The sequence below is a fragment of the Pollicipes pollicipes genome, unplaced genomic scaffold, assembly GCF_011947565.3.
Source record: "Pollicipes pollicipes isolate AB1234 unplaced genomic scaffold, Ppol_2.1 Scaffold_2555;HRSCAF=2994_pilon_pilon_pilon, whole genome shotgun sequence".
NCBI classification, from domain to species: Eukaryota; Metazoa; Arthropoda; class Thecostraca; order Pollicipedomorpha; family Pollicipedidae; genus Pollicipes; species Pollicipes pollicipes.
This window is the reverse complement of record NW_023596136.1, coordinates 38,740,029-38,766,733: the sequence shown is the minus strand read 5'-3', so window position 1 is coordinate 38,766,733 and position 26,705 is coordinate 38,740,029. Positions and strand designations below refer to the sequence as shown.

Below are 26,705 nucleotides of genomic sequence, written 5' to 3'. Positions count from 1 at the left end.
GGCTCTCTGCGATCAAAAGTCCTTGAAAATTGGCATCGCACAGGCCTGCAAGTCATCGAGATAAAACTTTGAAACGGCACCAGCATTCAAAATGGCCGCCGCCGCCATCTCGAATTATGAGAAATGTGCAGAGTTGCGCAAGTAGCAATCAATCTTAATGTGTTCCTTTAGCTGCATAATACTGGGTGCATAGAACGTTTTCGTCAAAAACTCGCTGTAGTTGACATTGCAGGGTTTCACTGAAAAGATAACGGCGGCAACACGAATACACGTGCACAATCAAGTGAACAGCGTCTTCCTTAGTACGTGCGTCGTGTATGTAACATATGTGTATATAGCGATGGCATGTAACGTATGGTGGTTCTGTGAGTGGTACCCATACAATGGTATGAGAAGACAAAGAACGACATGCATCGATCAATAGATGTGATTGTCGTATTTGTGATCAGCTTTTACCTTTGATCCTCAATTTGAAATTGAATTCAACCGTATACGTGAAAAAATGGCCGCAGAAATGGACTTCCTGTCATAGAAAAACCGTCTAAAAACGGTGTCACACGACCCTCCAAGTCATCAAGAAGAACAAAAACTGTCGAACTAGATCAAAATTCAGCATGGCGGTGGCCACCATCTTGGATTCTGTGAAATGCTCAACGTTACACAAGTAGCAACTAAGCTAATTTGCATCTCCTAGCTACAAAGAGCATATTTCCGTGAACGAAGTTCGCGGTAGGCGACGTTGCAGGTCCCATAGAAGGAGGCGCAAGGGTGGCAACTCGACTAAAAGGCGTGGTTACCGCCACACGATGGAACGCTTTTAAAACCAAGTTATCAGCAAACTAGAGGACGCTCGTGACTGAGGCTGGATGTACCTCTACGATCAAAAATCGCTCATGATGGAATCACCAAGGGCTGAAACAAGTCGTTTGACAGCGCCATTAATATATTTCTCCAGCGGTACACTTGAGCACGTCATGTTCAGGAACAGGTCAACAAGTGACAACATATTGCCACGTCTTCCAGAGACGAGGGGGCTGTCGTGGATGTAGCTTGCATGATAGCCCGCTAACTTAGCTTTCAGCGTACCAGCAATACCTGAGCTATTACAATGGATGCCTATTGGATATCGGGTGAATGGAAGGGCCCATATCACTTAAGTCATCGCCGCTCGCAGTTAACCCTAACAAGGGTTCTGTCGAAAATCGACAACTCAGGCTTTCACCAGGTCATGCAGTGCTCCTGGGCATTATTCGGGGTCAGCGTGTCAAACAGTGCCCGGGGACGGTGTTTGGGGGCTCACCAGGTCACGCAGTGTTCCATGGCAGTGTTCGGGGTCAACGGGTTGCGTAGTGCCCTGGAATAGCATTCGGCATCAATGTATCATAGAGTACAGGGGGCGGCGTTCGGGGTCGCCAGATCACGCGGCGTCCCGTGGCGGTGCACGGGGTCACCAGGTCACGCCGAGCCGTCGTCGGATCTCCTGACCCAGCAGCTTGCGCTCGGACCGCGTGCCCTTGGCCACGGTCCTGTTTTCGGCGGCCCGCCGTGCCAAGTAGGGCATTATTGACCTGAGGTCACCGAGCGGGGTCGACTTGTACACTGCGTAGCCGGCCCGAGCTGCACGAAGGAGAACGTTCGTCACAGGTGCGTGCGCAGTGGGCGCACCGTTCGTTGGTCGATATTCAAACATATACGGCAGCCGTATAAATCATAACCACAACCATGCACATATGTACTAAGTCTTACAGAGCCGAAGAAAGTGCGCGCACTGATAGAAGGCACAGATGCCGTCTGTCAAATCGACGATGGCACAAGCGTGCGCATACCAGCAGTTTATCGTCTCGGTTATGCGTACTCGCATATGCATACTGTTCACTTTACGCCAACTGTGCCTCACGATACACACGTGCCTCACTATACGTCTTGCACCGACCTTCAAAGTCTACAGTCTTACAGTCTAAGATTCACAGTCTACAGAAATACAATCTAGTGCTCTAACAAACGTGCTCAACGCGTGGCCGCCATGCGCGAGAGTCTCTATGCCTTGCGTGGCTACACCCGCCTGGTAATTTCGCTTTGTCACCAGGGGCTCGGACCGGCGGTCGAACAGCTAAAGGACCGAGAGGCACAGGCACCTGCTCGTACACGTACCGAGAGGCACAGACACCTGCTCGTACACGCCGTACGTCTGGCCGAACAGCACGCGCCCGTCGTCCCTGGGCAGCGCCAGCTCCTCCATGAGGCGCACCGCCCGCCGGATGCTCTCCTCGTTGTGCGAGGCCACGATTACTGCCGACCTCTGACCCGTGCGGGCCACGCGGTGCAGCATGCGTGACACCAGGCTGCAGGTCACCGCCGCCGACGTTACAGGTCGGAGCGGGTCAGTCCGGAGTGATGGGGGGGGGGGGAGGGGTCAAGTGTGTGAGGACGGCGAGCGGTCTTCCAGAGTCGGGATAATGATCTTATCGTGATGTTCAGGGTTGTGCCGTTCCCGGTGGTGGGTGTATTGACCGATCATTTACAAGTTTTTGCTTTGAAGTTTCACAAATTTTTGCCATGATGACTTTGACATCGGATTTATCGCAAACTATAGGCTTTTTGCGAAGGTACTGACACTTCCATCCCAGTAACACATTTCCAGCCCAGCGGACATTTTTTTTGTCGATAGGTGGCAATGTGCCACGCAACGCCATGACACGGCAGTCCTCGCTTTAGCCAAACGCCAGGCGCTTCGTTATCGGTCAGTTGTCAGCTGTCCTTCAGTGACGTCCAGGGGTGTCACTTTGCATACTTTTGAGGGTCCTGCCCCCCCCCCCCCTTTGCTGATTTGAGCCCTGCTCCTCCGAGCCCCTCCCCCCCCCCCTCCAATGCATGTGAGCAAAACATGGACTACTGGGCCGTGAAATGTAGGAAGTGTCTGAACTGCTGGTACACTGTTAGCTACACACGTCACTATCAACATCGCCATCATCACATATGAGCATTATCACATATGATCATCATCACGATCATATCGGCTTCAAATGGGATGTTATTCCACAACATGACTCACGTCGATTGCTTTAAAACAATTTCGAAACAGTCAAAATGCGCATTCCGGCTCAATTTTAAAATCGGGGACGTCAAACAAAGTGGCTGAAATCCGCGGAGATATGAGGATTTCGGGGCAGGTAAGTTAGGTCAGCTTTCTTGGCTCAGCCCCCGCCCAACCGAGTTTGGAAAGTGACACCCCAGATGACATGGCACGTACGTACTGTTCCAGGGACCCGATCTCACCTACCCACCACACATTGAGCACTGCATCCGACGCCCCTTCCATCAGGGATGCAGGGGACAGGTTATCAATTCCAACCTGTTGTACATGTTTGACGTCTCTTGATAGGTCTCATGGATGGGCCTGGCCAACCCGAGGCTTGCAGCTCTTGCCACTTCCTTCTCCAAATAAGCTCCTCTCACCAACTGTAACACAAGAGAAGTGTTGCCCAGCTGTTGACAGAAAAATTAGCAAAGCATAGAGACAGCTCATGCTTCGTACAAAAAGAGAGATTTATGGCTAAAGTAAAGGCGGGAATGCATCAGCAACCCAGCGGGGGAAGAATACTCTATGAGAAAGAGAAACAATGCGAATTATCTAAAACTTTGATTGCATTGCCAGACCAGTAACGGACCCAATGCCTGAATCGCAGCCTAACGCCTGGCAAGATTTCGCTGGTACCGACACTGGTACGAGCGTCCAGCGCATAAAACAGGTCAACATTTACGAGCACCGGCGAAATCCATATGCATTGCCAGTCCTGGGAATCAGACCTGATACCACCGATACACAGCTAGAAACGGCTGTCATTTCGAAGTACCTGAAAATTACATATCTTATAAAAGGTACTACGACATCACCTACTCACTTGTGGTAGACTAGAGGGAGGGTCATGTTTACAGCCGACGCAACGAACTCTGGTAAAGTCGCGCTTATACAGCACGGCACGCGAGACACCTCAGTGCTCTGTCGGCTCATGTTGATCATCAAAGTTGTTGGATGTATGAAGAAGATCCGTCGAAGGCTGTGCACGACAGCTTGGTCAAACCAGAACCTAAACTCAAACCTAAACCCAAGGCTTGACCTAAGCCTAAACCTCACATAAGCCGTCCCCGGTTATGGCGGTTTTTTAACATTTGGTTGGCGGGATTTCTAGATCCAGCATGGTTTGGGGCATTGTCGCCATGGATCACGTGCCTGGCCAACTGGATTGGTAAACAGAACTGAGGAAAGGTTTGGTTACGTATATCGAAAACGAAGGAAAACGGGAACGACTCGCCATCTCCGAGTTAAGAGACTCATCATCTGCAAGTCGAGCGACTCATCCCCCAAGTCAAGCAACTGACGTCGTGCTCAGTAGTGGATAAACATTGGTCACCTTGGCCCCATAACAGACACCTATGTCGTCAACAACTTGGAGATGATTCTTGAGCGATTCTTCCGCGTCCTTCAAATAGCATTGGTAAGTGCCCCAAACCAGCGGCGACTGCAAGCAAGGAAGCACTTCAGTACAGACATCGTGTGCGCATGGGAGAACACACACATACTCTACGTGGCAAAACAACCTCATCACAAGTAATTTATTCTGTTCTCTGTTTTAATCTGCGTAGCTTAAACACCAACACCTTTGAATGGACATGCTCTAGTGTTTGCCCGGCAAAAGCAAGACGCCTTTCCACAGTTCGAACACAAGCTAAAGTACATTATAGAATAAACCTGCATGAAACTACGATGTAAATGCGCATCACCCGCACAACTGACGTTCGGCCGGCACCACACCGAACGCTTCAAACCACCAATAAAGGAGTATCAAATCACGGGCAATAGCATGCGCGGTCCTGGCCGACGCTGTCCCGCCGGCCGCTGCGCCAGCCCGCGGGCCCGGCACCAAGCCGGCGGCGGCCTGGCGCCGTCCCAGTCCGCACCGTCTGGTTGAAGTTGGCCGCCATGGCGAGTGTGAGGAGCGCGATGGCCGGGTTCGTGTAGGTGTACTCGCCGTCCACCATCATCCGGATGGACTGGCTCTGGCAGAACTGGCCTGCCGGCAGGCGCGGCTGCAGTGACCGCCGTGGTCTCCACGCTGCAAAGATGCATGTTACCCAGACAAGAGACATGGATCGTGACGGTCCTTCAGCTGGCACAGCAGCACGTGTCTGCGCTGGGCTGTTGCCAGCGCAAGAGACAGCATCACTCGTCGCGAGGCCAGGTGAATGTAGAACTCGGCGTCCGGTGGAGTGTAGGAGTGACAGGGAGTGAAAGGCTGGCTCGTTCACTTCATTCCACTTCAATGGGATCTTCACAAAATGTCAAATGTTCTTGGAATTCCTGCGAGTTCAGACCGAATTCCTGCAAAATCGCGCGGTATCTAACGCAAACCTCCTGGCTCCGGGGGAGGGGGGACACGACCCCGCGTCTCACGTGCCCGCGACTTCGTCCTGGTGTATAGTGGCATGGAAGCAAATCGGGTAGCCCTGCCCCTGCGATGCATCCCCATTATTCGAATGTGTGCTGATTCAAAATGAAACACGAGTGCCACCCGCGCCAAATGTCCCCATCCAGGAGCACGGCCAGGAGCACGACCAGGAGCACGGCCAGTAGCGCAACCAGGAGCGCGGGCTGGATTGTCTTCCAGAGCAAGAGGGGGGGGGGGGGGGCGAAGTTTGGTGAGCACGCATCACGCGGATTTTTAACTTTCTGCAGGGAACCATCTATGACGAAAAACGAAAATCTGGGCGTAGGAGATGGGTCCTCTTCAACCCCATTCCGCTCGTCGGTTGCGCCCCCGTCCCAATCATCCTCCACCTTTCTCTTGCCCGAGGGCCAGTCTTAACATCCCATGAACACGGAGAACCCTGCGCCTGATTTTTCAGCCAAAGCGCCTCATCCCAGCCCGGGACGTATGTAGGGTCTGTGTGTTTTCGGGCGGAGCCGGAACGCGTTTTTCCGCGAATAGCCCAATCTTATGTAAAATTCCACCACCACACTACGCTGGCTGCATGCTCCAACAAACCATCACACCTGGACCACGTGCCCCTCCGTGGCGCCTCCTGTTCCGCCCTGCCTCACCCACTTCCACGAGGCGGCGCAGACCGGCGTCCCACTGGCTCTGGTCCTCGGCGGAGAGCACGGGCAGCCGCTGCACCGGACCGCCAGCCATCTGCGCCGCCACGCCCTCGACGAGGCTGGCGAGCGCGGCAGGCCCGGCCGCCAGCGAGCTGACGGCCGCCAGCGTATGGCACGGCACCAGGCCGGTGAGCTTGAGCAGCGTGCACGGTCGCTCGTGCGCCGCCATGATGCGTGGCACCATGCCGAACTGGCGCAGCGTGGTGGCTAGGTTGGCGTCCAGGAACGAGGCCCTGCGACCGGCGACAGCTGGTCACTTGTCAGTTGTCAGTTCTCGGTTGTCACTCACCAGTTGTCACAGATGCATGACACGGGCGCAGTGCGCTCCCGTCCCATCAGTTTCCGCAAGGAGCGCTACCTACAGGGGCTGTCAACGAACAGGAGTAACGACGCGTATCTGTTCATGCACCTGGCACACCATGAAAAAGGACACACACTATCAGCATTCTCAGCCTGGTGTGTCCAACCAGGAATGTTATCAGGATTTCGTGAAGGGGACATATGTCGGAGATGCCCAAGGCCGGGGGGGGGGGGGGGGCTTGACATCCCTACGTCGCACGCAGATTTGCTTTCTTCATCTTGTTTGGCCCCTTTTTCACAGGGACAAGTAAACATTTGCCGGACCATGAACTCCAGTTGCCTGAGAAAACCTCGTAGAGGTGTTACAATATTATTCAATCTCGTGTCTTCGAGACGGAATCCATCAGTTATCAAATTGGGCACTCTTCGAGTGCCTGGAGGGACATGCAGCCCCAACTACTCAAGAGGTACGGTCCCTTTGCCCCCCCCCCCTCCCATTTGGCTGCGTCTTCACACCAACGTCTGTTAAAAGGGTCTTCGTCTGCTAGTTGTTTATTGGAAGATCCTGGTTCTTTTGACCGCTTTGTTACGTCAGCTTTTCTAACATTCTCCATTCCCATACCGGTGAACCTCCAAAAATGAAAATGAATCAATGTACGGACGAATGAATGAATGGATGAATGAATGACAGCGCAAAGCTCACGGCGGTCATAGCAGCCACACGCAGTGCTCCAGCGGTCCCAGCCGGCTCTCACCCCGTCAGCGGCGACTGCTGACTGGCGCGCTCCAGGGGTCCTCCCGACCCTCCCCTGGCCCGTGCGCCACGCAAACACGTCCCGAAGACCGCGCATAACGCGACCTGGATACACCGCCGGGGTAAACACCCATTACCCCGGCGGACGGGTCACGACCCGGACCGGAGATGAACGGATTGCCGTCCGTCCCGTTTGTCGGGCGGGCGCCCCGACAGGGGTCAGCGGACCGCTTCCGGGACGGGGGCGGCCGCGGCCCGCCGCAGGACCGGGGCCGGTGCTGTGGAGCGCCGCCGGTAGTGCCGCCAGACGCCGTGATAGCACGGGGTTCAGATCGGAGCGAGGGGTTGATGACCAGCCTGGTATGGAGGGAGCGTGGTAGCTATGCTGGCTTGGAGATGCACGGAGTCGATGTGGCTTTCAAACGCGGTGGTAATTGTGCCAGCCCAAGGGGTTAGTTGGAGGCAGGCAAGTGCAGAACTTGGGAACTTGGTCAGGTTTGGGCGTAAGGCAGACCGCAGGTCATTGTAAATACTCGAAAGCGCCACTAACGTTGAAAGTCGGCCACGCCTGTCACTGCCAGCAACAATCGGGTATGTAGCGGGTTAAGACATTTTGAAGCGAACTGACAACATGTGTCGCCACGTGTGGACGCAGGGTCGCTAAGAGGTCGTCAGCCATTACGCCGTGCCATCCATGAATGTTGGAGAAATAAGTGACGGGTCAGATCGATTCGGAGTCCGCAGAATCTATTCCGACTCGAACTGACTCTGGTGGGATCGATTCCCACGCAGGCTAACAATGCGTGACAAGTTGCTTCGTGGACCGCAAACGATAGGCAACGCATAATTTTCGTCTACTCCGATTTCATTCCCAGATGTGACTTTATTCTGCAGCGGCTTTCTTTCGAATCGATGACGTTACTACGGGTCCAGAATCTAGATTAGGCAATGACACCTTGATGATGGGTTTCCTACAGACCATTGACAATGTATTCGTATTGCCGTTTCAGACAGGATATGTTGAGTGTTCAATCTATTGCACATGGAAGTTATCATGCGTGTCAGAACTGAAGCTGATGATTCGCAGCTTTTTGGAAGTCAAAGAAAGACATTTTTAGTCAGACAAACCTGGTTCCCTATCTCCCGTCAGAACGTAACTATACATTCCCACACAAATTCGTAGGAATGTAGATATTTGCATCGACTTTCAGTGACAGGACTCACTACGGTGACCCACCGATGATTCCACAACACGTTATGTTCAGAGAAATCAATTTTACCTGAACGCAAGGTTTCTGTCCATTCAGAAGTCAAATCTAAACCACTGGGAGACAGTCACGAGTTTGGAGCCAGCTGCACCTCTGCTCGTCACAGATTAAACCATTGGAAATCTTAAGGAACGTGTTCATGCGGCAGCGGATCGTTTAGCCGATGCCGCGTTTAAGGTCCTATGGCAGTGTCTCTGCGATTAGGGGGAGGATGTAACGCTTCACGTTAGGTTCCACGTTCTTCTTCTCACAATCCATCCAACAGAGAGAAGGGTCACTCGTATTTAGGCCACAACAATAGCCAGGCTCGCTCGTGTTGTAACAAACGAGTACGAAACACGGCCCTGGTCGTGGCCGGACCTCGTCTGCTCATGCGCAGTGCGCGTCAGCTTATATAATACGCCGAGTGGTGTTGCCAGGCGACATTTGCACTCGAACGGGCTGGCTCGAGAACGCTCCAGCGCGGCCCACGACGACAATGCAGCATCGAGTGCGCGGGCTACCGAACTGAGCATGACCGGCTCACAATAGCTAATATTGCCGTGGTTTGGAAAAGTTGACGGGTACCATTACCGTGGAGAGGTAAGGGATAGACTATGTCCACCAGAAGAGCTAGTGAGCGGGCACATACAAAACAAACGGACGTACGAAGGGAAAAAAACTGGAGGTAGCCGTTGCTAGGGAAAGGCAAAATCTGCTATTTAATTGCCTACAGGTACGCCAAATTTGGCGCGGCTTTACTGTGTGCTTTGGAAATAATTCTGGAACAACCTTCTGGTACAACCTTTGAACCCCCACACAAGCGCGTGTTATGCTACGGTTTTGCGTGGGGCGGAGCAGTACGTGAAAATGTGTCTGAATTTGGCGATGTGCCACATTTCGTTATTCAACTTCGTCATGACATCAACAATGATAATCGACAACATAATCATTATCAACAACGCTCAAAAATACTCAGTTGTGTCCAATAGCTCATCATGAACAACTCACTATGACCAATATCTGCTTGGCATTGAAGCTAAAAGCAAACTGCTTAATAAGCTAATGCGGCGAAACAGAAGCCTAGATAATGCGCTGCAAACTCGACAGTGAGGATGAATTTGCTGTAACAGTGGAATGCCTGTCACTAAATGCGCGATGCATATGTAGTCCTCACCCAGCAATGCACCCGAAACCTAAAACCCTCGCAACCTGAAAATCTGATTTAATCCGAATGGTTGAATTCATTCAAATGGCGAGAGAACGCAGCTTCATGCTTTTTTCAAATGCAATGACTACACGATTCCAGATGACACACGAACGTTCTCTCAATATTGTCCCGAAAAGCGCAAAGCTGTCAAAAACAACACCACTGTTCCAATTAATGGTGGCATGTGTCTATCCCAGCCTAATAAAGTGCGACTGCGTTTTTTGTTACAGGTAATATCTGTTGACAAAAAACGGCCCATGAATAGGCAATTTACAGACGTCGCCCTTCCGTGGCAGCCCGTTGGCGGCCTGCGTAAAATGCTAGCAAAAAGAACGGATATTGCCGCGTAGAGACGCCAACCGTTGAGGCGGAAAGTAAGGTTCGGTAGAACGTTGAAGTCAGACTGACCGCATTTGTGATGTGACGAAAGGTGTAGTGGTAAGTTCGCCTTCCAGAATAAGCGTTCATACATGGCTCACATGCAAGGGCCATTTAGCCGTTGGCTTGATAGTGTCAGCCTTGAGTCGGCCTTCATAGTGTCAGCCTTGAGTCAGCCTTGATAGTGTCAGCTAGGACAGCCGACGGTCGTGTAGCCGCATGACACTGTTAAGGTCTTTCGTGCTATTTGGATAAGAGATCGAGATTAACTGAATCTGTCGAAGACATGATGCAAAAATGAGATGGTAGGTTAAAAGTGCTAACAATTAGCTGTGTTCAGCACGGAGGCTGTTCAAAAATTTTCTAGGCAAAATGTTGTTTACCGCATAGTTTTTCACCTCGTAACTGAACTGGACTCATGATCTGAAGTATTGACGCTGAACCAACATCAAAATAGAAATGTAGCCCAATATTGTTGTCTTATGATATCTTACAACAGTGAATAAGTGGCGTCAACATCATGCTTAGTTACAGGAAAAAAGTGCCTGGGCTTACATTTGACGGACAAAAAAAGCCACACTACAAATGGTTTACCCCAATTTCTAAAGCTGACACTCAACTGAGGACATCACGTTAAGGTTGCGGCTTCAAGTTTCCCACCTGCTTACTCCGTAACAATGCCGCTACGAGAAAGGATCAAATAAATGTTTTTTGGGTAATGACCATTTCCTACACTTTTTTGTAACGTGCAAACCAAAAGTATGGTAACTCAAACCAACATTGGGGGGGAGGGTGACGTCACAAAATAATACAAATCGACACCCGTATAAGCTGGAATGATATAGAATCCTAGGTAGGCTCTAAACCAGCATATTCCCACACTTTTTACGTTGACTATAATATGAAAAACATTATTCGAGGGATCCCCAAATGAACGCGTGTTTTAGCTCCTCGCTCGGCTGATTGACGTGGCGAGCATTGCCACTGAACAGTAACACGACAGCAAGCGGGCGGCGTTGCCAGCGAGCAACGCCAGCGTAACGTTTGGCACAGCTTGGGGAGGGAGGTGTCATTTGTTCCCCATTCCGCGTCATTCGTCGGTCCGTTACCCACACCCACTGTGCGGTAAATGGACAGCTTGCACTATGCGCGAGAGACGACTCTGATCTGCGGCAATCTCAGGGTGTCCCACTTGATAGGATGGGGGCGTGGACAATTTTCCTCTCACCGACCCCATGGCGACGCCTGAATACTAATGAGTTATGGATTTCGGGATTAAAAGGGTCAATGGAAGGCCTAGTGCCATTCTCACCTCATCAAACACAGGTCTTGTGAAAGCCTCCGAATCCCCCCCCCCCCCCCTCCCGACATAACGGCCACAGTGCTTTGTCCATGCAGCGGTGTGATGCGCAGTCCATTAGATGGCTGCCCACTGCATCCAGTCATGGTTAAAAGACAACGGGGAATGACAAGCTTCGCAGCAACCGATCAGCACGGACGCTGTACCTGCTTAACATACGTACCAGTATGTTATAACATACATATAACAAACATACGTACCAGCGCCACGAAGCGGAGCTGCTACGACCATCAGTACCAAGCTACACCGCGAGATGACTCTGTCACGGAGCGCCGCCACTCACAGCGTCTGGCCCTCGCCGATGTCGTCCTCGAGCATGTGGGCGAACACGAGCCGCACGCCGGACCGCCGCAGCTGGGCGGCCACGTCAGCCAGGTCACGCTCGTTGGTGCCGGGCACGAATTGGCTGTAGAGCGGGCTGATCAGCTTGTGAAGCAGTCGCTCCCCCAGCAGGCGCTCGCTCCGCCGCAGGATCTGGGCCGGCAAGCGGGGCCGGTAAGAGCGGGCCGCCCACGCCGCAGCCCTGCTGCCAGGCGCGCTGGTGGCCAGGGGTGACGGCACGGACGCTCAGATCACATGCGGTCGGAGGCACGATGGACAACGCGGTCTGAAGGGTGGATATGTCAGTGATCTAGTGGGCACACGGACTGCCATTCCTTTTAACGACATTTTGAGTACCTGCGGTTAATTTAAGATTGACTTTTCCTGACAGCAATTATATCTGGCAAATAGACTAAATATGCGCTAGGTCTTAGTAACTTCACTTTGACAGTGTGATAGTAAAAAAGTAAAGATGCATTTCCAAAGTCCCACCAAACAGCTGGCATTCATGACCGACGGCCGTAAGACTCCTCGCTGCCATCATAAAACATTAGAGGTTTATACGGTCGTCACTATACTCAACGAAAACGAGACCAGACGAAGGATATCAGCTGGGAGATCCAGACCAGACACAGAGAAAACACGGCTATCATTTTCCCTTGGCATGCGCTCCGGTGTTGCTGGTACGTCTTGAAAATTTTTGTTGTTGGAAATGTGTTGTCTGTTGACAAATTTTCAGTGGACGTTGGCAGCTTTTCTTGGTGATGGTTGTTTAGCCACCTACGCAACTGCGTTCAGGTCTTGCAATCCTTTCAGTTTTCTCTTGAAAGCCTGATTCGCTGGGTGAGCGCTGAGAAAGCAGGCGTGGTTGATTTGTTCACTCTTCGCTGTTCTTATTGTCGAGCCAGTCACACATTTTGGTCTTCACCACCCTGACATTCCCGTCCGGGGCATTCTGAATGCGTGGGTTGTATGCAGAGGGGCTGAGGTCTCCCTTCAAAATGCTCTGATCTGTCATCTTCGACATTCGAAGCTCCTGAGCACGTCGACGACATGAGTCTTGTGGTAAACCGTCGCAGAGATCTTGACCAAATCGATGTTGTCCTTGGACCGAGACGATCGCCTGCTGACTCTGGGAAGATCGAGCCCATGCCCATGGTCCTGAATCTCCGCATGAAACCCAGAACGCATCCCCTGGTCGGGGCGCTGCGTTTTCAATCCATGTGCAGTTGAGCCTGTATGAGTATTTCTGCCGTGTAAAGGTAGAATCCCATATGTTGATTTCTGGCCATTTTGCGTGTTTTAGTGTTCGATTCGTCTATTCACGCCGAACGCGGTTATTTAAACCATCAGTTGAGGGTTTCACAAACTTTTAGCCCTTCCTTTTAGCTAAAAGTTTGTGAAAATTTCAACTATTGGTTAAAATACCCGAATTCAGCATGAGCAGACGAGTCAGATGACATACAAAAACGCAAAATGACCAGAAATGAACATAAGGGTTTTACCTTTGGACAGCAGGTTTACGCTCCTGCTTCAGGAATGCGCCAACATGCGAACTCGCCGCACACACCAGCGCAGGACAAACGTTGCGGGTCAGTCGAGCTGGACTGAAATTAGCACTAACCGCCAGCACGACCGGTAAAACAGCACTCAACGCACCACTCCCACCAGGCAAGGATACAACCTGACCGTGGCGTAAGGAATACCGACAGGCGCATGGCTGATACAGACAGGGACGGGCTGGGCTGCCGGCCGAGGCGCATGGAAGCGAGGAGGGGTATAATCTGCGTACCGCAAGCACGTAGGAGCTCTCACGTGCTAACGTGGGTGGCGTCTTCCGTCAGCCTGTCTTTGACTGCCTTCGCTCTTTCATCTGAAGGCTGTATGCATGCGAAAGAATGCGTCAACACGGTGCAAGCCACTTTGTCTAGTTGTCTTCTTCCGTCTGAAGTCGGGCATTCATTTTCAGGACATCCGTATGCAGTGGGCAGCCAAGGGGAGCTTTTGGGGCTATGCCCCCCTAGAGGTGGGGTGGCGGGATCTCTGAAGTCCGGAGGCCCCGCTTCTTTTTGCAGGTTGAACCGCCCGAGGTGGTTCTCAAGTCATTAAAATTAGGAGACAAGCATAATGGGACGTTGAGCCTAAAAACATCCTCTGAATTAAAGAAACAGAACCCCTATAGCGACGAATAAGGAGCCCCTTGGCTAAAAGGGCCCCTGAATTCCGGTTTGACTGCCTCCTGGGTTAAATCCGGGCTAGGCCACTGTCCATAAGCAGCTGAAGCCTGCTCTTTTGCAGTGCAACCAGTGCAATTGCAATGTGACCAATATTGGAGTGAACCGCTTCTTATAAAGGCATACGCCATAGACAAGGCAGCTCTTGTGCATCCGAACATGGTAATGCATCATTCATCGCGTTAGATTTCTGGAGTCATTAAGACGCTCAGGTCACACGAGAGCACGTGATCTACGTGGCTCCGCACGTGCCTGTATGCACGCCAGGAGTTTTCGCCTCAGGCGGTCACGCGCGTCAAACCACTCGCCACGTACCGCCAGTGAGTTGTCGACGAACCAGTCCAGCGAGCAGAGCTTGAGCACGGCCAGGGCGCGCACCAGCTCCGGCATCGACTTGCTATCGAACACCTGCTTGGGGTCGTGGAAGTCGAGCGTCGGCGGGTCCGCCAGCTGGGCAGCCGGCGCCGTCTGCAGCTGCCGCCGCCGGACCAGCTGCAGCTGCCGGCGCGGCCGGGTCAGCCCACGCACCGCTGCGGTTCTCGCGGCCGCGAACATCGCGCCCAGCGCGGGTCACTCGGGTCACGCGGCCGCCGCCTCGCACGCGCTGCGACTGACGGGCGTCCGAGGCGTCGCGAGCCGCGCGGGACAGAACAGGCCACGGTACTGGACGCGGCGATGGGCGGCCTTGGCCGTCCACCGGAGGCCGCGGGCGGACGCGCAGAGATCGAACCGGTTTAAACCGGCTCAAGCCCCGGTGGCACCGCGGTCGCCACCAGTGGCAGCGTAAACACTGGGTCACCACCGCTGGCTCTCACCGCCCCGGCCCGCCAGCCCCTGGCATCGATCCAGATCACGTGACCCGCCGACTGGCCAGCTACGGCGCCACGGTGGGCCGACAGCCAACGCGTACGATGCCTGTGCTCACGTCGTGCAACACTCCGCAATTCGAAGGTTCGTGTATTGCGTTAGCATGCCACAGGCACACGCACACTCCATCCTCAAGTTACACTTGAGAATCGCTAGTCACTACCGCTCGGCCAATATGGATGAACTAAATGAATTGTATCGCACCCTTGTATAAGCACAGTCCATTCGTAATGCATGGCGGCACCGATCGCCGGCCGCCGTCACAGCGGTCGCCACCAGCGGCGACCCCGGTCGCCGGACCACAGCCAGTGGCCGCTCGGTCCGAGCGCTGTCGGTCCCCGAACCCGTACGGCGCGTCACCAGCCACCCGAGGCCTCGCCGCGGCGGCGGGCGGCGGCGGGCGGTGGCGGCGTGGCCGCCTCGGGCGCCGACTCCGCCCGGCGCGGCCGACAGCAGACGCGCCGGTCGGCCGGCCGTCAGTGGCCGCCGCCCGGCTGGTGGTCCGTCTCCAGTATGACGGCGCCCTGACTCTTGAGGTGCGCCTTGAGCAGCTGGTTGGCCGTCACCAGCGCCTCGTTACTCTGCTTGAGCATCTTGATGTCCTCCAGCAGCTTCTCGTTGTCGCGCACCAGCTCCATGTACTTCTGCTGCATGCCGCGCGTGTCCTGCACGTAGTCGCACGCCTGCGACAACACGGCGCCTTTGCTCTGGAACCGGGGAGTGCGCGTCAGGCGGACGGTCTCAGACGCTCCAGACACTCCAGACACTCAGACAATCGAAGCTCCAGCTCATAACTCTGGAGAACAACGCTAACCACCTGACGGTGCGCCGGAGGCGAGTGCTTTTGACACCGAAACCACGAGCGTCACCCAGCGAAATACACCAAGCTCGGAGCACCCGCACTGAGGTCACGTAAGCATTCGACGACGTGCGAAGTATACACTTGCCATTCCTTAAGCCCACGGCTGCACAAACAATGACCGGCCGTAGCACCCCAGCTAAACATCCGACGCCGCAGCATCGGCCAGGCACCTCAACGTGCCCATCGTGGCCCGACTGGCGGCGAGCGGTGACCAAGTGCTCGAGTTCGGTCTCATGCGTCCCACACGTTATTTTTCAGCGGGCATGCAACACGCGGGCGTTCCGAAAAGCATTGTTTCGGTGGATGATGACGGCGATTTGGGGTTTTAGGGCGCATCGACCGCTGTAGGTCATGCAGCGCCCAATTGTTTCGGGGGAGTTATGTCTCACTTGCACAAGTAGTATGCACGCCCCTCGTTCACGTGCACAGCAAAATACGAGCATCCCGCCCAAAGGCACGCATTAAAACAAACGGGAATAAGTTGATCTTAAAACACCCCCAACAAACATGAGAATTTGTGCCGTAATAAAAGTCCACAGCGAGCATGCCTCGTTCATCTATTAGGCCCTTCCTAACTGTCTGACGCCGACCTGACCGGGTGGGCTCCATCTGTGTGACTACTTCCTTCTCTGGTTCACGCCTTCGTGATCAGTGATCTCACTGGGTCACCCGTCCTTGTGCTCCTTAACCTACCCCAGGTCCTACAGCTGAGCGACTGCTGATCAAATTACAACATTGTGACCAAGTGACCCCCCCCCCCCCCCCCGAGGTCTCCCGTTATGCTCTCCGTGACGTCCAACAGGTCGCCGATCAGTGCGACCTGATCCCTCCCGCAAATTTCCATCTATACAGCCCGCGACCTCCCGCGGGTCACCGCGTGATCTCTGACCTCCCTGGCTCGCCCGTCTGTTCGACCAGGCCATGACCCGACACCCCGCTGGCCCGGCCGCCGAAGATCTGCAACCTCACCCCGCACACCTGGTTCTGCTTGCCGGGGTCCCCGGTCTCGGGCAGCAGCTTGCCCAGCTTCGTGATCCAGCTGTTGATCTTGTCGCGCCGCCGCCGCTCCACCTCGTTGTGCGTGGCGCGCCGCCGGTCGTCCCTGTGCACCTCGCAGCGGCCGGGCCCGCGAGCCGGTCCGCCTCCCAGGCCCACGTCCTGCGGCCCGCTTATCACATAGAAGCCGCCTGCAACGGGCGCGCCGAACGGCCGGTGAGACGAACGCCGAGGTGGCGCCGGACGCTCGGCGGCCGCTGTGCGACTGAACGGCGGATGTGTGAGGGCAGGGGCCGGCCTGGCGGCGTGACACACACGCACAGCGCGGGCAGGGGCGGGTGTCACTGGTGACATCAGGACCGCAGCCGTCGTGCAGACAGCGTCACAGCCGGCCGGCAGCGGCAGAGCAGCGGGCGGCGCCAGCCACGCAGGCGCAGGGTGCCGCCGGAGCCGATGACACCACACACAGCGCCAGGCCGACTGCCGCGGCACCGCCGGCCAGCAGTCTCGCGTCGCACACGTCCCTGGTGTTACAGTCAAGGCATCGTCGGTCGTCGAACGTCGATCGGGACACCGTCCGGATAATGACTGAGCCGTGAGGCCCTCTCGGCCGCCGCCCACTCCCAGGTCCGCTCGGCCACGAGGCAACAACGCGGGAAGAGCCGAGCGAAGTTCAGCTGCAGGAATGCACACTGCGGCCTTGCCCAGCGGGCCGGTCACCAGGAGCACTGGCGCTATCGTCACCCAGCTGGCCCTCTTGATTTAGCGACGGGGGGAGGGATGGGGGGGGGGGGGAGTGAGGTGTTACAGGGAGAAAACCTTAACACAGCTCGGAAAGTAGTCACACGTATGCACGCAATCCAATCGCGGCTATCGCAACGTCACAGCAGCGCCGTTGGTAGAACAATAATTGCCGGCTGCGAAAAGCACTTACATGGCCGAATCGACGCTAACGAACTAAAATCTTCGCATCAGAAAACCGGTTTAAGTGGAAGTGTCTCCAGACGGTTTGACAGAAGCGCAAACCAGAAGTCACGCTTTCCCATCCGTCGCCCAGGCGGCGCCCAGCAGTCACCAACGGCGTCTCCCCTCCCCCCCCCCCTCCCTCCCCATCGCCGAGCGCCGCAACCGCATCCAGCGGAAGAGGCGGCCCAGGCGGCGTGCCGCGGCGCACTGCAGCGCCGACCAGACCGAAACCGCGGCGCACTGCAGCGCCGACCAGACCGCAACCATGCTGCTGTGCGGAATCTGCGATGCCCTACTGATAACGGGAAACTCGGCGTGCGGCTGCTTTAAGCCGCGTTCGCGTGCGGTGAGCCCCGTCACCAAATCCAATGGGGAAAATGATGGCAGTGGCGCCACCACGCACTGCTATCCCCCCCCCCACGCCATACCACGTGGCTACAACCGCCACTGACCACCGCCACATCCCCTCCTGACCTCCACCGGACCCCAACCCGCACGGGATCCACCGCTGACCTGCGTCAGATCCCCTCACGACATCCACCGGACCTCTGCACGGGATCCACCGCTGAGCCACGCCAGATCCCCTCATGACATCCACCGGGCCCCCCAGCCTGCGCGGGACCCACCGCTGAGCCGCATCAAATCCCCTCGTGACACCCACCGGACCCCTCCCCCCCCCCCCCAGCCCGCACGGGATCCACCGCTGACCTGCGCCAGATCCCCTCATGACATCCACCAAACCCCTGCACGGGATCCACCGCTGAGCGGCGCCAGATCCCCTCGTGACACCCACCGGACCCCTCCCCCCCCCCCCCCCCCCAGCCCGCACGGGATCCACCGCTGACCTGCGCCAGATCCCCTCATGACATCCACCAAACCCCTGCACGGGATCCACCGCTGAGCCGCGCCAGATCCCCTCGTGACATCCACCGGGCCCCTGCACGGGATCCACCGCTGAGCGGAGCCAGATCCCCTCATGACATCCACCAAACCCCTGCACGGGATCCACCGCTGAGCGGAGCCAGATCCCCTCATGACATCCACCAAACCCCTGCACGGGATCCACCGCTGAGCGGCGCCAGATCCCCTCGTGACACCCACCGGACCCCTCCCCCCCCCAGCACGCACGGGATCCACCGCTGAGCGGCGCCAGATCCCCTCGTGACATCCACCGGACCCCTGCACGGGATCCACCGCTGACCTGCGCCAGATCCCCTCATGACATCCACCAAACCCCTGCACGGGATCCACCGCTGAGCCGCGCCAGATCCCCTCATGACATCCACCGGACCCCTGCACGGGGCCCGCCACCGACCTGCGCCAGACACTCTCCTGACCTCCACCGGACCCCCTACCCTGGACCTGCGCAGGACCCGCCGCTGACCTGCGCCGGTGCTGCTGAGCGCAGCCAGGCCGTCGCCGGCCGAGCCGGAGGGAATGTAGGCCATCTGTCCGTCGGCCACCTCGCCGGCGCCGGCCGCCGCCGTGAGCAGCGTGGTGCCGCCGCCGCCGCCCGTCGCCAGGCCCTGCTGCACCACCTCGCCGCTGCCGCCCGACGTCGTGTTGATGTGCACCACGCGGTACGTCATGCCTGCTGCGGGGGTGCCGTCGTCAGGGCGAACGTGCCGCACCTCTCCGAGGTGGGACGCGTGGACGTGGGCAGGGTCTCATGGCATAATGACACACTGGCCAAGTGATTTGATGTCTGATAAAATGCCAGCTTTGTCCGTCCTAACAACTAAATCAGCTTGAGCACCCACCCCACTCACAGTCCAGCCGTGATGGGGGTCAAGAGGGCTTGAGCCACCACATGTGCCCACTGATTGTTCCTGACTGAGATGGCCCAAAACAAGTGATGGCAGCAAAGTCAGAAAAAGTCAGATGGTAGGGTGGGCCACACTACTCATAGTAGCAAATTCCAATTTTGCCTGGAATGTCAGATCTTACAGCATGAACTCAGGTTTCACATAACAAGCACTGATAACAATAAGCTCACCTATCAGAAATCACACATTCAAAAACATCTGGACTGTATGTACAAATCCTCTTGAACAGAACATTAGGGCTTGCAGCACCTAACACTTCCTACTTGGATGAGCTATGCCCAGGTGAACCATGGGAGCATGCAGAGTGCACAAGTACATAACTAATGATGACAAAAATATGAATTTGAAGCAGGAGTATCCAGCATCATGACTCAAACCAACCTACCCTGGTGCACCCATGCAAAAACCACTGACCTGGAGGTGCCCCTCCAGCCTTGAAGTACTGCAGCTGCATGGGACTGTCTGGATCACGGCCATTGTTGTCCTCCTTATCCCTGTTGGATAGGGCATTGTCGGCACAAAGGGAGACAGGCTGTTGTTGATGATTGGTGATGCTGTGCCACCCCCTGATATCTGGACTACCGCATGGTACATATTTTAATGAGTATGCTACTTATTGCAGATTTAAAATCAGAACATAACCTCTGCTTCAATACCAATCACAGTGCCAAATAATGTCAAGAATGTCCACCTACCCGTATTGAACGATGGCCAAATTTTGTGGTATGACCTCCTTGACATCAACACCTTCATTCATTCCGGGCAGATCTAAAATCTGAAAAGCATCATGAGGCTACTAATCAGAGAACCCATTCCAAAAATAGGACTTCACACCACAGAGCGTTCAGAACCATATCACAACTCATTCATGGCCAACATTTTTTGAATGGCTGGTTTGATGCCACACATTTTAAATCAACATTTTGCATAACAGGGTTCATAAAGCAAATACAAATATGTTCTGCAAACCTCAATAACTTCCTATCTAGGTATCAAGCCCAAACACAGTCCAAGCATTGTTAACTTGAGAAGATACACATGATGTGCATGTGCCTGAGGATGTTTCAGTCATAGCATGATCTGCCTCAGCTTTACAAAAAAACAGTGGATGGATGGGTGGAAAACAATGTGAAATAGCCCCCACCATTCATGGAAAAATGCACTAAAAAGCAGGTCAGCTTTGAGGCATGGCAATACATGTGGTACATGTAACTTCCCAGGCATTTTGGGTACCTACATCCTACTCTGAAAGTTTCTTGGCTACTGAATGGAGAACCTATTCCATGCTGTATGCAACACCATGTCACACCATGGTTCAAACATTCAATCATAATTTGTTATGGGGGTACAAGCTTGCCTGTAAAATCTTGAGAGCAGTTCACATGAATTTAAACTAGTACCCTTTTCACTTATTGGTGGAGAAGTTTACCTAATGGGTGTTTTTTTACAAACAATCTTGCAAGCCCTAACAAGCTCTTACTCTGCCCGCTACACATGATGCTCCCAAGACAGTGGTAAGTATGGGATAGATGGGCGGGTAGACAACTAATTACCAGTTTATGTTGAAAGAATAACACATAATGACCGCCCTATCTTAACGGGAACGGTGTAAAAACGGAACGGTACACAACAGCACTGCACGAACGCAAGGTAGGGAACTTACATAAATGCATCCTGTTTACCACAAGTCCTTGTAGCTCATCTGACTATCTCTCCCGTCATTAATTGCAATTTAAGATTACAGCCAGCGCAGGGCACCACCAACCACGATCACACCTACCGCAAACTCATCCGGAACAGATGATTCGTGGTCACGGGACCAAACACTCAGGTCATGTGACAAGATGGCGGAGGCGCACGAACACTAAGCTGCTTTACTCAGCCCTCGATTCCTGAACAAACTGGACATGAAAAAGACATTCCTGTCACTTTATTACACCAAATAGTTGTTTTGAAAGCGGTTCTGGATTTTGTCCTGATCACATAAGTTAAAAACAGGATAAACACTAAAACTATATAGCAAGCGTAACACCCTGCATCACGTGCCCAAAACGTGACGTCGAGAGCGCGTGACTCCAAGGCCGAGTGGCAGAAGCGGTGCGAGGGATGTGGGCGGATAAGGTGCAGAGTTGGCTATGATTATGATTGTGATTGCATGCGCTCAAATTGATAGGTCATTGTAGAACTGTCGGTGTAAAACTCGTATATCCATATGATCAATATCACGGTTTTCCAAATGCACGCAGCAGAGGCGCCGCCTGTCCAAACAATTCGTTCTGATCTAATGGATGGTCTGTCGTCCAATGCATGTTTATATATTGGCTGCGTCCTGCATGCGCGTTGTAGTGCTCAGTGGGCGGCTCGGAATAGGTTCCTCGCGGGAATGGGACGGGTCGGGACCCGGTGAGTCGTACTATGCAGGAAAAATGGCCGCTTTAGATACAAGGAGGTAAGATTTACGGGTAGGGCGGAGTGTGAAAACTCAGTGGGCGTTTGGTTAAGTCTCAATGCTTCCCTGCTTCCTGAGGGGAGGGGAGCAGGGCGTGAAACCTGAGTGGTGATAGATGTTAGCATACAAATGATTATGTGTGCGGGTCTTATCGCCCGGCCTTTTTGAACCTGATGCATGTTTTTGTGATGTAATTGCTAATGCATTAATGTGCTTTGTCGAAGGTGAGTAGCGCCACGACGTTTCTAGTCCCCATTCCGATAGTTGCACGCGCCGCGGAGGGTGGGAATGAAAACGATGCCGCTACGGCTGATTCGAGGTGTGCGGTGACGTTCAAAATTGGTCGTGCAGCTTGCCCGGGCGAAGGTAGGTAGGTTGGTGCGGGTAAATACCGTGATTATCACAATTCTTGGATCTCGATAGCTACGTTCAGCTCTGACGCCAGTCAGCAACAAGGTGGGGTTAAGTTTTTAAAACTTCCTCGTGATTAGTTGTAGAACACCCCTGACCTGAGCAACAGTCTTACTCTTCAGTGGGTCCTTCAATGCCACCGCAATGTGTCAGAGGCGACCACCACCTGATCGATAAATGAATCAGGGAGATTTTTTGTACGCCTGCCTGCCCATTTTATCACTTTTTACTGACTGATGTACACTGTTTGCGTGGTCTGTATGCTCCTGTTCCGGCCAGCTTCTGTTTGTCGTGCAAATTGTGCCCAGATGCGGAGTCCTGAGCGGTGTGACCGATTCCCGAGCCGAACACGCGGTTCAAGCGGCCTCTGACGCGGCCAGAGCAGTGGCGATGATTGGTTGTGATGCGACACGTGGCCGACAGGGGGGAGGGGGGGGGCATCCGCCGGACGGTACGTTTTTGGCCCCCATAGGAGTGCCATTGACCGTGTATGTGGGTGCAAGCAGCGATCAGTAGTTGGGGCTTCGTAAAGATACTCATGACATAACCCGGGCGACGATGAATTTTCAATCCTTGTTTTTCCCAAATGCAGAGATGGGTCGTCAAGAATCGTTTTGATCGCAGAATGTGACGGATTCGACAGCGTTTCAACAAGATACTTTTTAAAAAAATGGGGGGTTAGGTGGTGTTTAGACACCCTCAGGCGTGGTTGCGAATCGTGCTAAATAAGTTAAAAACGCAGAAAAACAGTTAAACAGAACAAAATGAGTTCTCCGACCGAACATGGCCCGCCCCACTAGGATCAACAAAACTGGTCGCTGGGGGCCAGGCGGCGAGCTTGGTATCACCTAGAGTGACCGGCAGTCTTGGATAGCATCTGCCTGCGTCCGAGCTGAACTGGCGAGGTCTCCCTCACCGTAGCGCAGGGAAACAACGGGGCTTCCCCGGTACATCGAGGCCAAACAGGCTGGTCGAGCACGACACGCTGGATGCAGTCACTGCGCAGTACAGCTATCTCCACCTAATCAGACGACTGTGGTCGTCAAAGGATGAGCGGTGTGTCCCGCTGGTAGTTGTGGTGTATGCTGTGGTCGTGGCAGATGTTTGGGGATTTCAGGCGTTATCTACGTCTGGGCTTGTATCTGCGGTAGCACAGATATTGATGGCGGTTAATTGTACACCGTAGGCACCTATGTAATTTTTTTCGGCAACGAAAGGACGGAAAAGTGGGAGTTAAAGTGGTCCTTTCGTTTAGTAACTCGATCTTCGGGTCACGTATTTTGTTTCGAATCCATGTGGGTCGAGTTGAGCGCATTAATTATCGGGATTCATTGGACCAATTTTAAGGGCGATGCGTCTGGAGCAAAGTTTGCAGTCTGAACGAACCTTATCAGTAGCCAATTTTTTTTCTTGAAATCCGTGCCACAATGCACCAAAAGGGCGATTGTGTCGCATAAATAAAACACCCAACTCTCTTGCATTCGTGAACATTGCGATGCTGCAGCTTAAGTGAATACAAAAGAATACGAGCAAGCTACTCTTGAATCACTGGCGAATGGCGTCACCGCATTGCAAGTGGGGGACAGATAGGATATCTGGCTATGCACACGTGGCTAACAACGGCCAATGCACCAAGTTTGGACGTCCGCACAGCCGGGCGTGCGAAAGGAGCATAGCGCACACAGCTGCTGGCTGGCCTGCACTTTGACCGCACTCGGGTGAGTATCGATGGCTGACTCTGAAGGCCCAGTGTCCACGGGACTCCAGCCGCTGGACAACAGTGACGTATTGTGATGAGTTACTTACATATGCAGCGTAAAGCCGTCGGCACTGCGCACGGCACGATACCTGCTTGAATGGTTGTTCTGCCACAGTCCTACCTTGCAACGCCAAGAACGCAACCGGTCTACAGCTCAACTTAAATAAGCGGGCAATACCGGGCTGAAATCATAGGGTTGAAAGCGCGCGCGAACGCCTCACGCCGCGTCGAGACCGCTTCACTCTAGATGACACCGGAATCCCCACGTGCCAACCCACTCATGGGCCTAGCTCGGCGATCTCAGTTCGACACACCGGTGACCCGTAGCTGTCTCGGTCCAAACAGATGCATGCGCCGGACGAGTGCATCCGTTGCCGTTCACCGGCCATTTTCACTACCACCCGCCATTGTTCGCTATCTTGACTAGATAAGGCTCGGCGCCGGAGCGTTGCTATGTTACAGTGCACGTGATTTTAGTTGCCTTATCCCTGTTCCGTTTCGTTCTGTTCCGTTCCGTTTCGCTCTGTTCCGTTCCGTTTCGTTCCGTTCCGTTTCGTTCCGTTCCGTTTCGTTTTGTTCCGTTCCGTTCCGTTTCGTTCTGTTCCGTTCCGTTTCGTTCTGTTCTGTTCCGTTCCGTTTCGTTCTGTCCCGTTCCGTTTCGTTCTGATCTGTTCCGTTCCGTTCCGTTCAGTTCCGTTCTGTTCTATTCTGTTCTGTTCCGATCCTTTCCGTTCCGTCCCGATCCGTTCCGTTCCGTTCCGTTCCGTTCCGTTCCGTTCCGCTCCGTTCCACCTCACATCGCATCGCAGCGCTACGCAATGAGAAGTGGTCAGTATGGGGCGGTGGATCACGACGGTGGCCACGCTCCCGCCAGCGGGAGGAGCCGTGCGATCGACCAGCTGGCTAGCACTCGTCACAGTGGGGATTTGCGGACCTCTTATGGACGGCGCATGGCGTGCCACCCGGTGCTGATCGGTCCGAGACCGGCTTGGCTCAGCCAGTCACGTTTCGGGAAGCTCCTTGCCGCGATTGATCAGAGCGCCGCGCAGTTTTCAGCGGCCAGAGCCACAGCGCATTACAAGTTATACTCTGGAACTAAAGAGCTATTGACGTACACGCTCCATGTCTGCGGACGACTTTTTGCATCATCATGATATCGCCGAATTTCCACCCGCATTCGACCCACACGGAAGTTAAAAATTTATAAAAGGCGACAACGCGGGAGGAGCAGAGCCCCGAGCTCAAAGCGCCGTCAGGGGAGCGATGCGAGAGCACCATCTCCCCAACGACGAGATGACGAGCAGCGACGCTGGCAAATACGTGGGTCAGAGCGTGCAGTGAACCACGTGCAATACTGCACAGACGATGGGTTCCTCCGCTTTGTGGCGGTTTTAAAGACTTAGTAGTGCCAGATTTCGACAATCACAACAGCTGGGACGTCAAATGAGAACGTGCAGAAAACGTGCCGATTTCCAGTCGCGCCCGAATTGGTCGATGGGTAATCCCTGTGCTGCACGGACCAGGAAGCCGAGCCGTTCTCATTTCTTGTTATATCGATATAAGCCTGAAGTCGCTCCCAGCCGAGACATTGCTTTACAGAAAAGGATTGCACACACACACAACCTCAAGCTCAAGAACTGCAACGCATAAAGCCCAGTTTACTGTGGCCAACAACCGCCACAAAACCTGCGTTCATGCTCGGCCAAAATCACAGTGGGCGCAACCATTCAAAATGCGGCGATCTTCTCTGTCCCAGATGAAAAACTGTCCACGTCTATTATCAAATAACTTGCCAGCCATCTTCTTAACAAAAAGCGCATGAATCTCTTTCGCAAACTTCCGCACGTGTCGTACGCATTAGAATAGTGTGCATCCCTATGTATTCATTGATTTGACAATCCTGCATAGGTTTCCAGCGGTACGCAGCGCTATCTAATGCCGCTTTGTCATCATCTACTGTACATACATTATCAAACTCGCACCTTTCGTCCCCTCGTTCATGCAGTGCTGCACATGGCGTCTTACTAGTTTCTGCGTTGTTTTTGCCAATCGTTTGCTCTTCCCGTAGGAGCTCGTCAGCAAAGTTTTGGTTTCGATGTGAGGGAGGGGCAGCGGTCGAAGGGCGGGTCAGTAATCTCCTGAACTCCAATGATACTTCACTTCACGGCTTTATAACACCTCCTTTAGTATAACGGCCATGCGCAGCAAAGGTCACGTTCGTCTTCAGTGCGGCACATACTAACCACATGAGAGCCACAACGCTCGTAACACTGTGTGAGTGTTACGTTTCCCCATCAATTTTCCAGGCTGGGTCCCGAGTGCCGTTTACTCATTCTGGCGAAGTGGAAGCACGCGCCATTTCATTTGACTTCCTCTTGGCTTTAGCTCGGCTTCCTCTCGAATTTCATTGGGCTTTGTTCATCTAATGGCTTACCGGCGAATTGAACACTCGTACCAATACTTGGACAAAAGTGGTGTGAAGAAAGGTTGCTGGTGATTCCCTGACTGACTTCCGATAATGGCTTTCTTGGTTTCATATCCCGCGAAGCTCACCGCGTCTGTGAATTTGTATTTGTTCTGCTCAGCGCTAGCTCCCCTGAGTAAATAT

At 53.9% G+C, this 26,705-nt stretch overlaps 2 protein-coding genes across 7 annotated transcripts; both read right to left on the bottom strand.

The window, feature by feature from the left end:
• Positions 1-925: 925 nt before the first annotated feature.
• Positions 926-14,706, bottom strand: LOC119110169 (hydroxyproline dehydrogenase). The gene is made up of 8 exons (XM_037233908.1): positions 14,277-14,706; positions 11,690-11,880; positions 6,101-6,390; positions 4,960-5,072; positions 4,413-4,520; positions 3,353-3,459; positions 2,152-2,342; positions 926-1,617 (listed from the first exon to the last, which is right to left on the bottom strand). The coding sequence occupies exons 1-8, from the start codon at positions 14,514-14,516 to the stop codon at positions 1,448-1,450; spliced, it is 1,410 nt and encodes a 469-aa protein (XP_037089803.1). The 5' UTR covers positions 14,517-14,706; the 3' UTR covers positions 926-1,447.
• Positions 14,707-14,904: 198 nt separating this feature from the next.
• Positions 14,905-21,379, bottom strand: LOC119104709 (upstream stimulatory factor 2). Of its 6 annotated transcripts, none has more exons than XM_037228435.1 (6): positions 21,259-21,371; positions 20,174-20,253; positions 19,893-19,972; positions 19,037-19,246; positions 16,660-16,877; positions 14,905-15,535 (listed from the first exon to the last, which is right to left on the bottom strand). In XM_037228435.1, exons 2-6 carry the CDS (start codon positions 20,233-20,235, stop codon positions 15,305-15,307), a joined length of 801 nt encoding a protein of 266 aa, XP_037084330.1. In that variant the 5' UTR covers positions 20,236-20,253; positions 21,259-21,371; the 3' UTR covers positions 14,905-15,304. The 6 variants fall into 6 exon arrangements, with proteins under 6 accessions (XP_037084330.1, XP_037084323.1, XP_037084338.1 ...); XM_037228428.1 differs by having other exon boundaries at positions 21,142-21,367; XM_037228443.1 differs by having other exon boundaries at positions 19,037-19,243; positions 21,142-21,364.
• Positions 21,380-26,705: the final 5,326 nt, after the last annotated feature.

Excerpts from the sequence above, each read along its gene's own strand:
- LOC119110169 (XM_037233908.1), bottom strand. The coding sequence starts at position 14,516 with ATGTTCGCGGCCGCGAGAACCGCAGCGGTGCGTGGGCTGACCCGGCCG. Across the intron at positions 5,073-6,100 it reads GCGCCGCCTCGTGGAAGTGG|GCCAGTTCTGCCAGAGCCAG; the intron begins GTGAGGCAGGGC and ends GCCTGCCGGCAG. Across the intron at positions 1,618-2,151 it reads GCAGGTGTCTGTGCCTCTCG|CTCGGGCCGGCTACGCAGTG; the intron begins GTACGTGTACGA and ends TCCTTCGTGCAG.
- LOC119104709 (XM_037228435.1), bottom strand. The coding sequence starts at position 20,235 with ATGAATGAAGGTGTTGATGTCAAGGAGGTCATACCACAAAATTTGGCC. Across the intron at positions 19,973-20,173 it reads TTGGCCATCGTTCAATACGG|GGATAAGGAGGACAACAATG; the intron begins GTAGGTGGACAT and ends CCTATCCAACAG. Across the intron at positions 19,247-19,892 it reads GGCTGGAGGGGCACCTCCAG|CAGGCATGACGTACCGCGTG; the intron begins GTCAGTGGTTTT and ends GCACCCCCGCAG.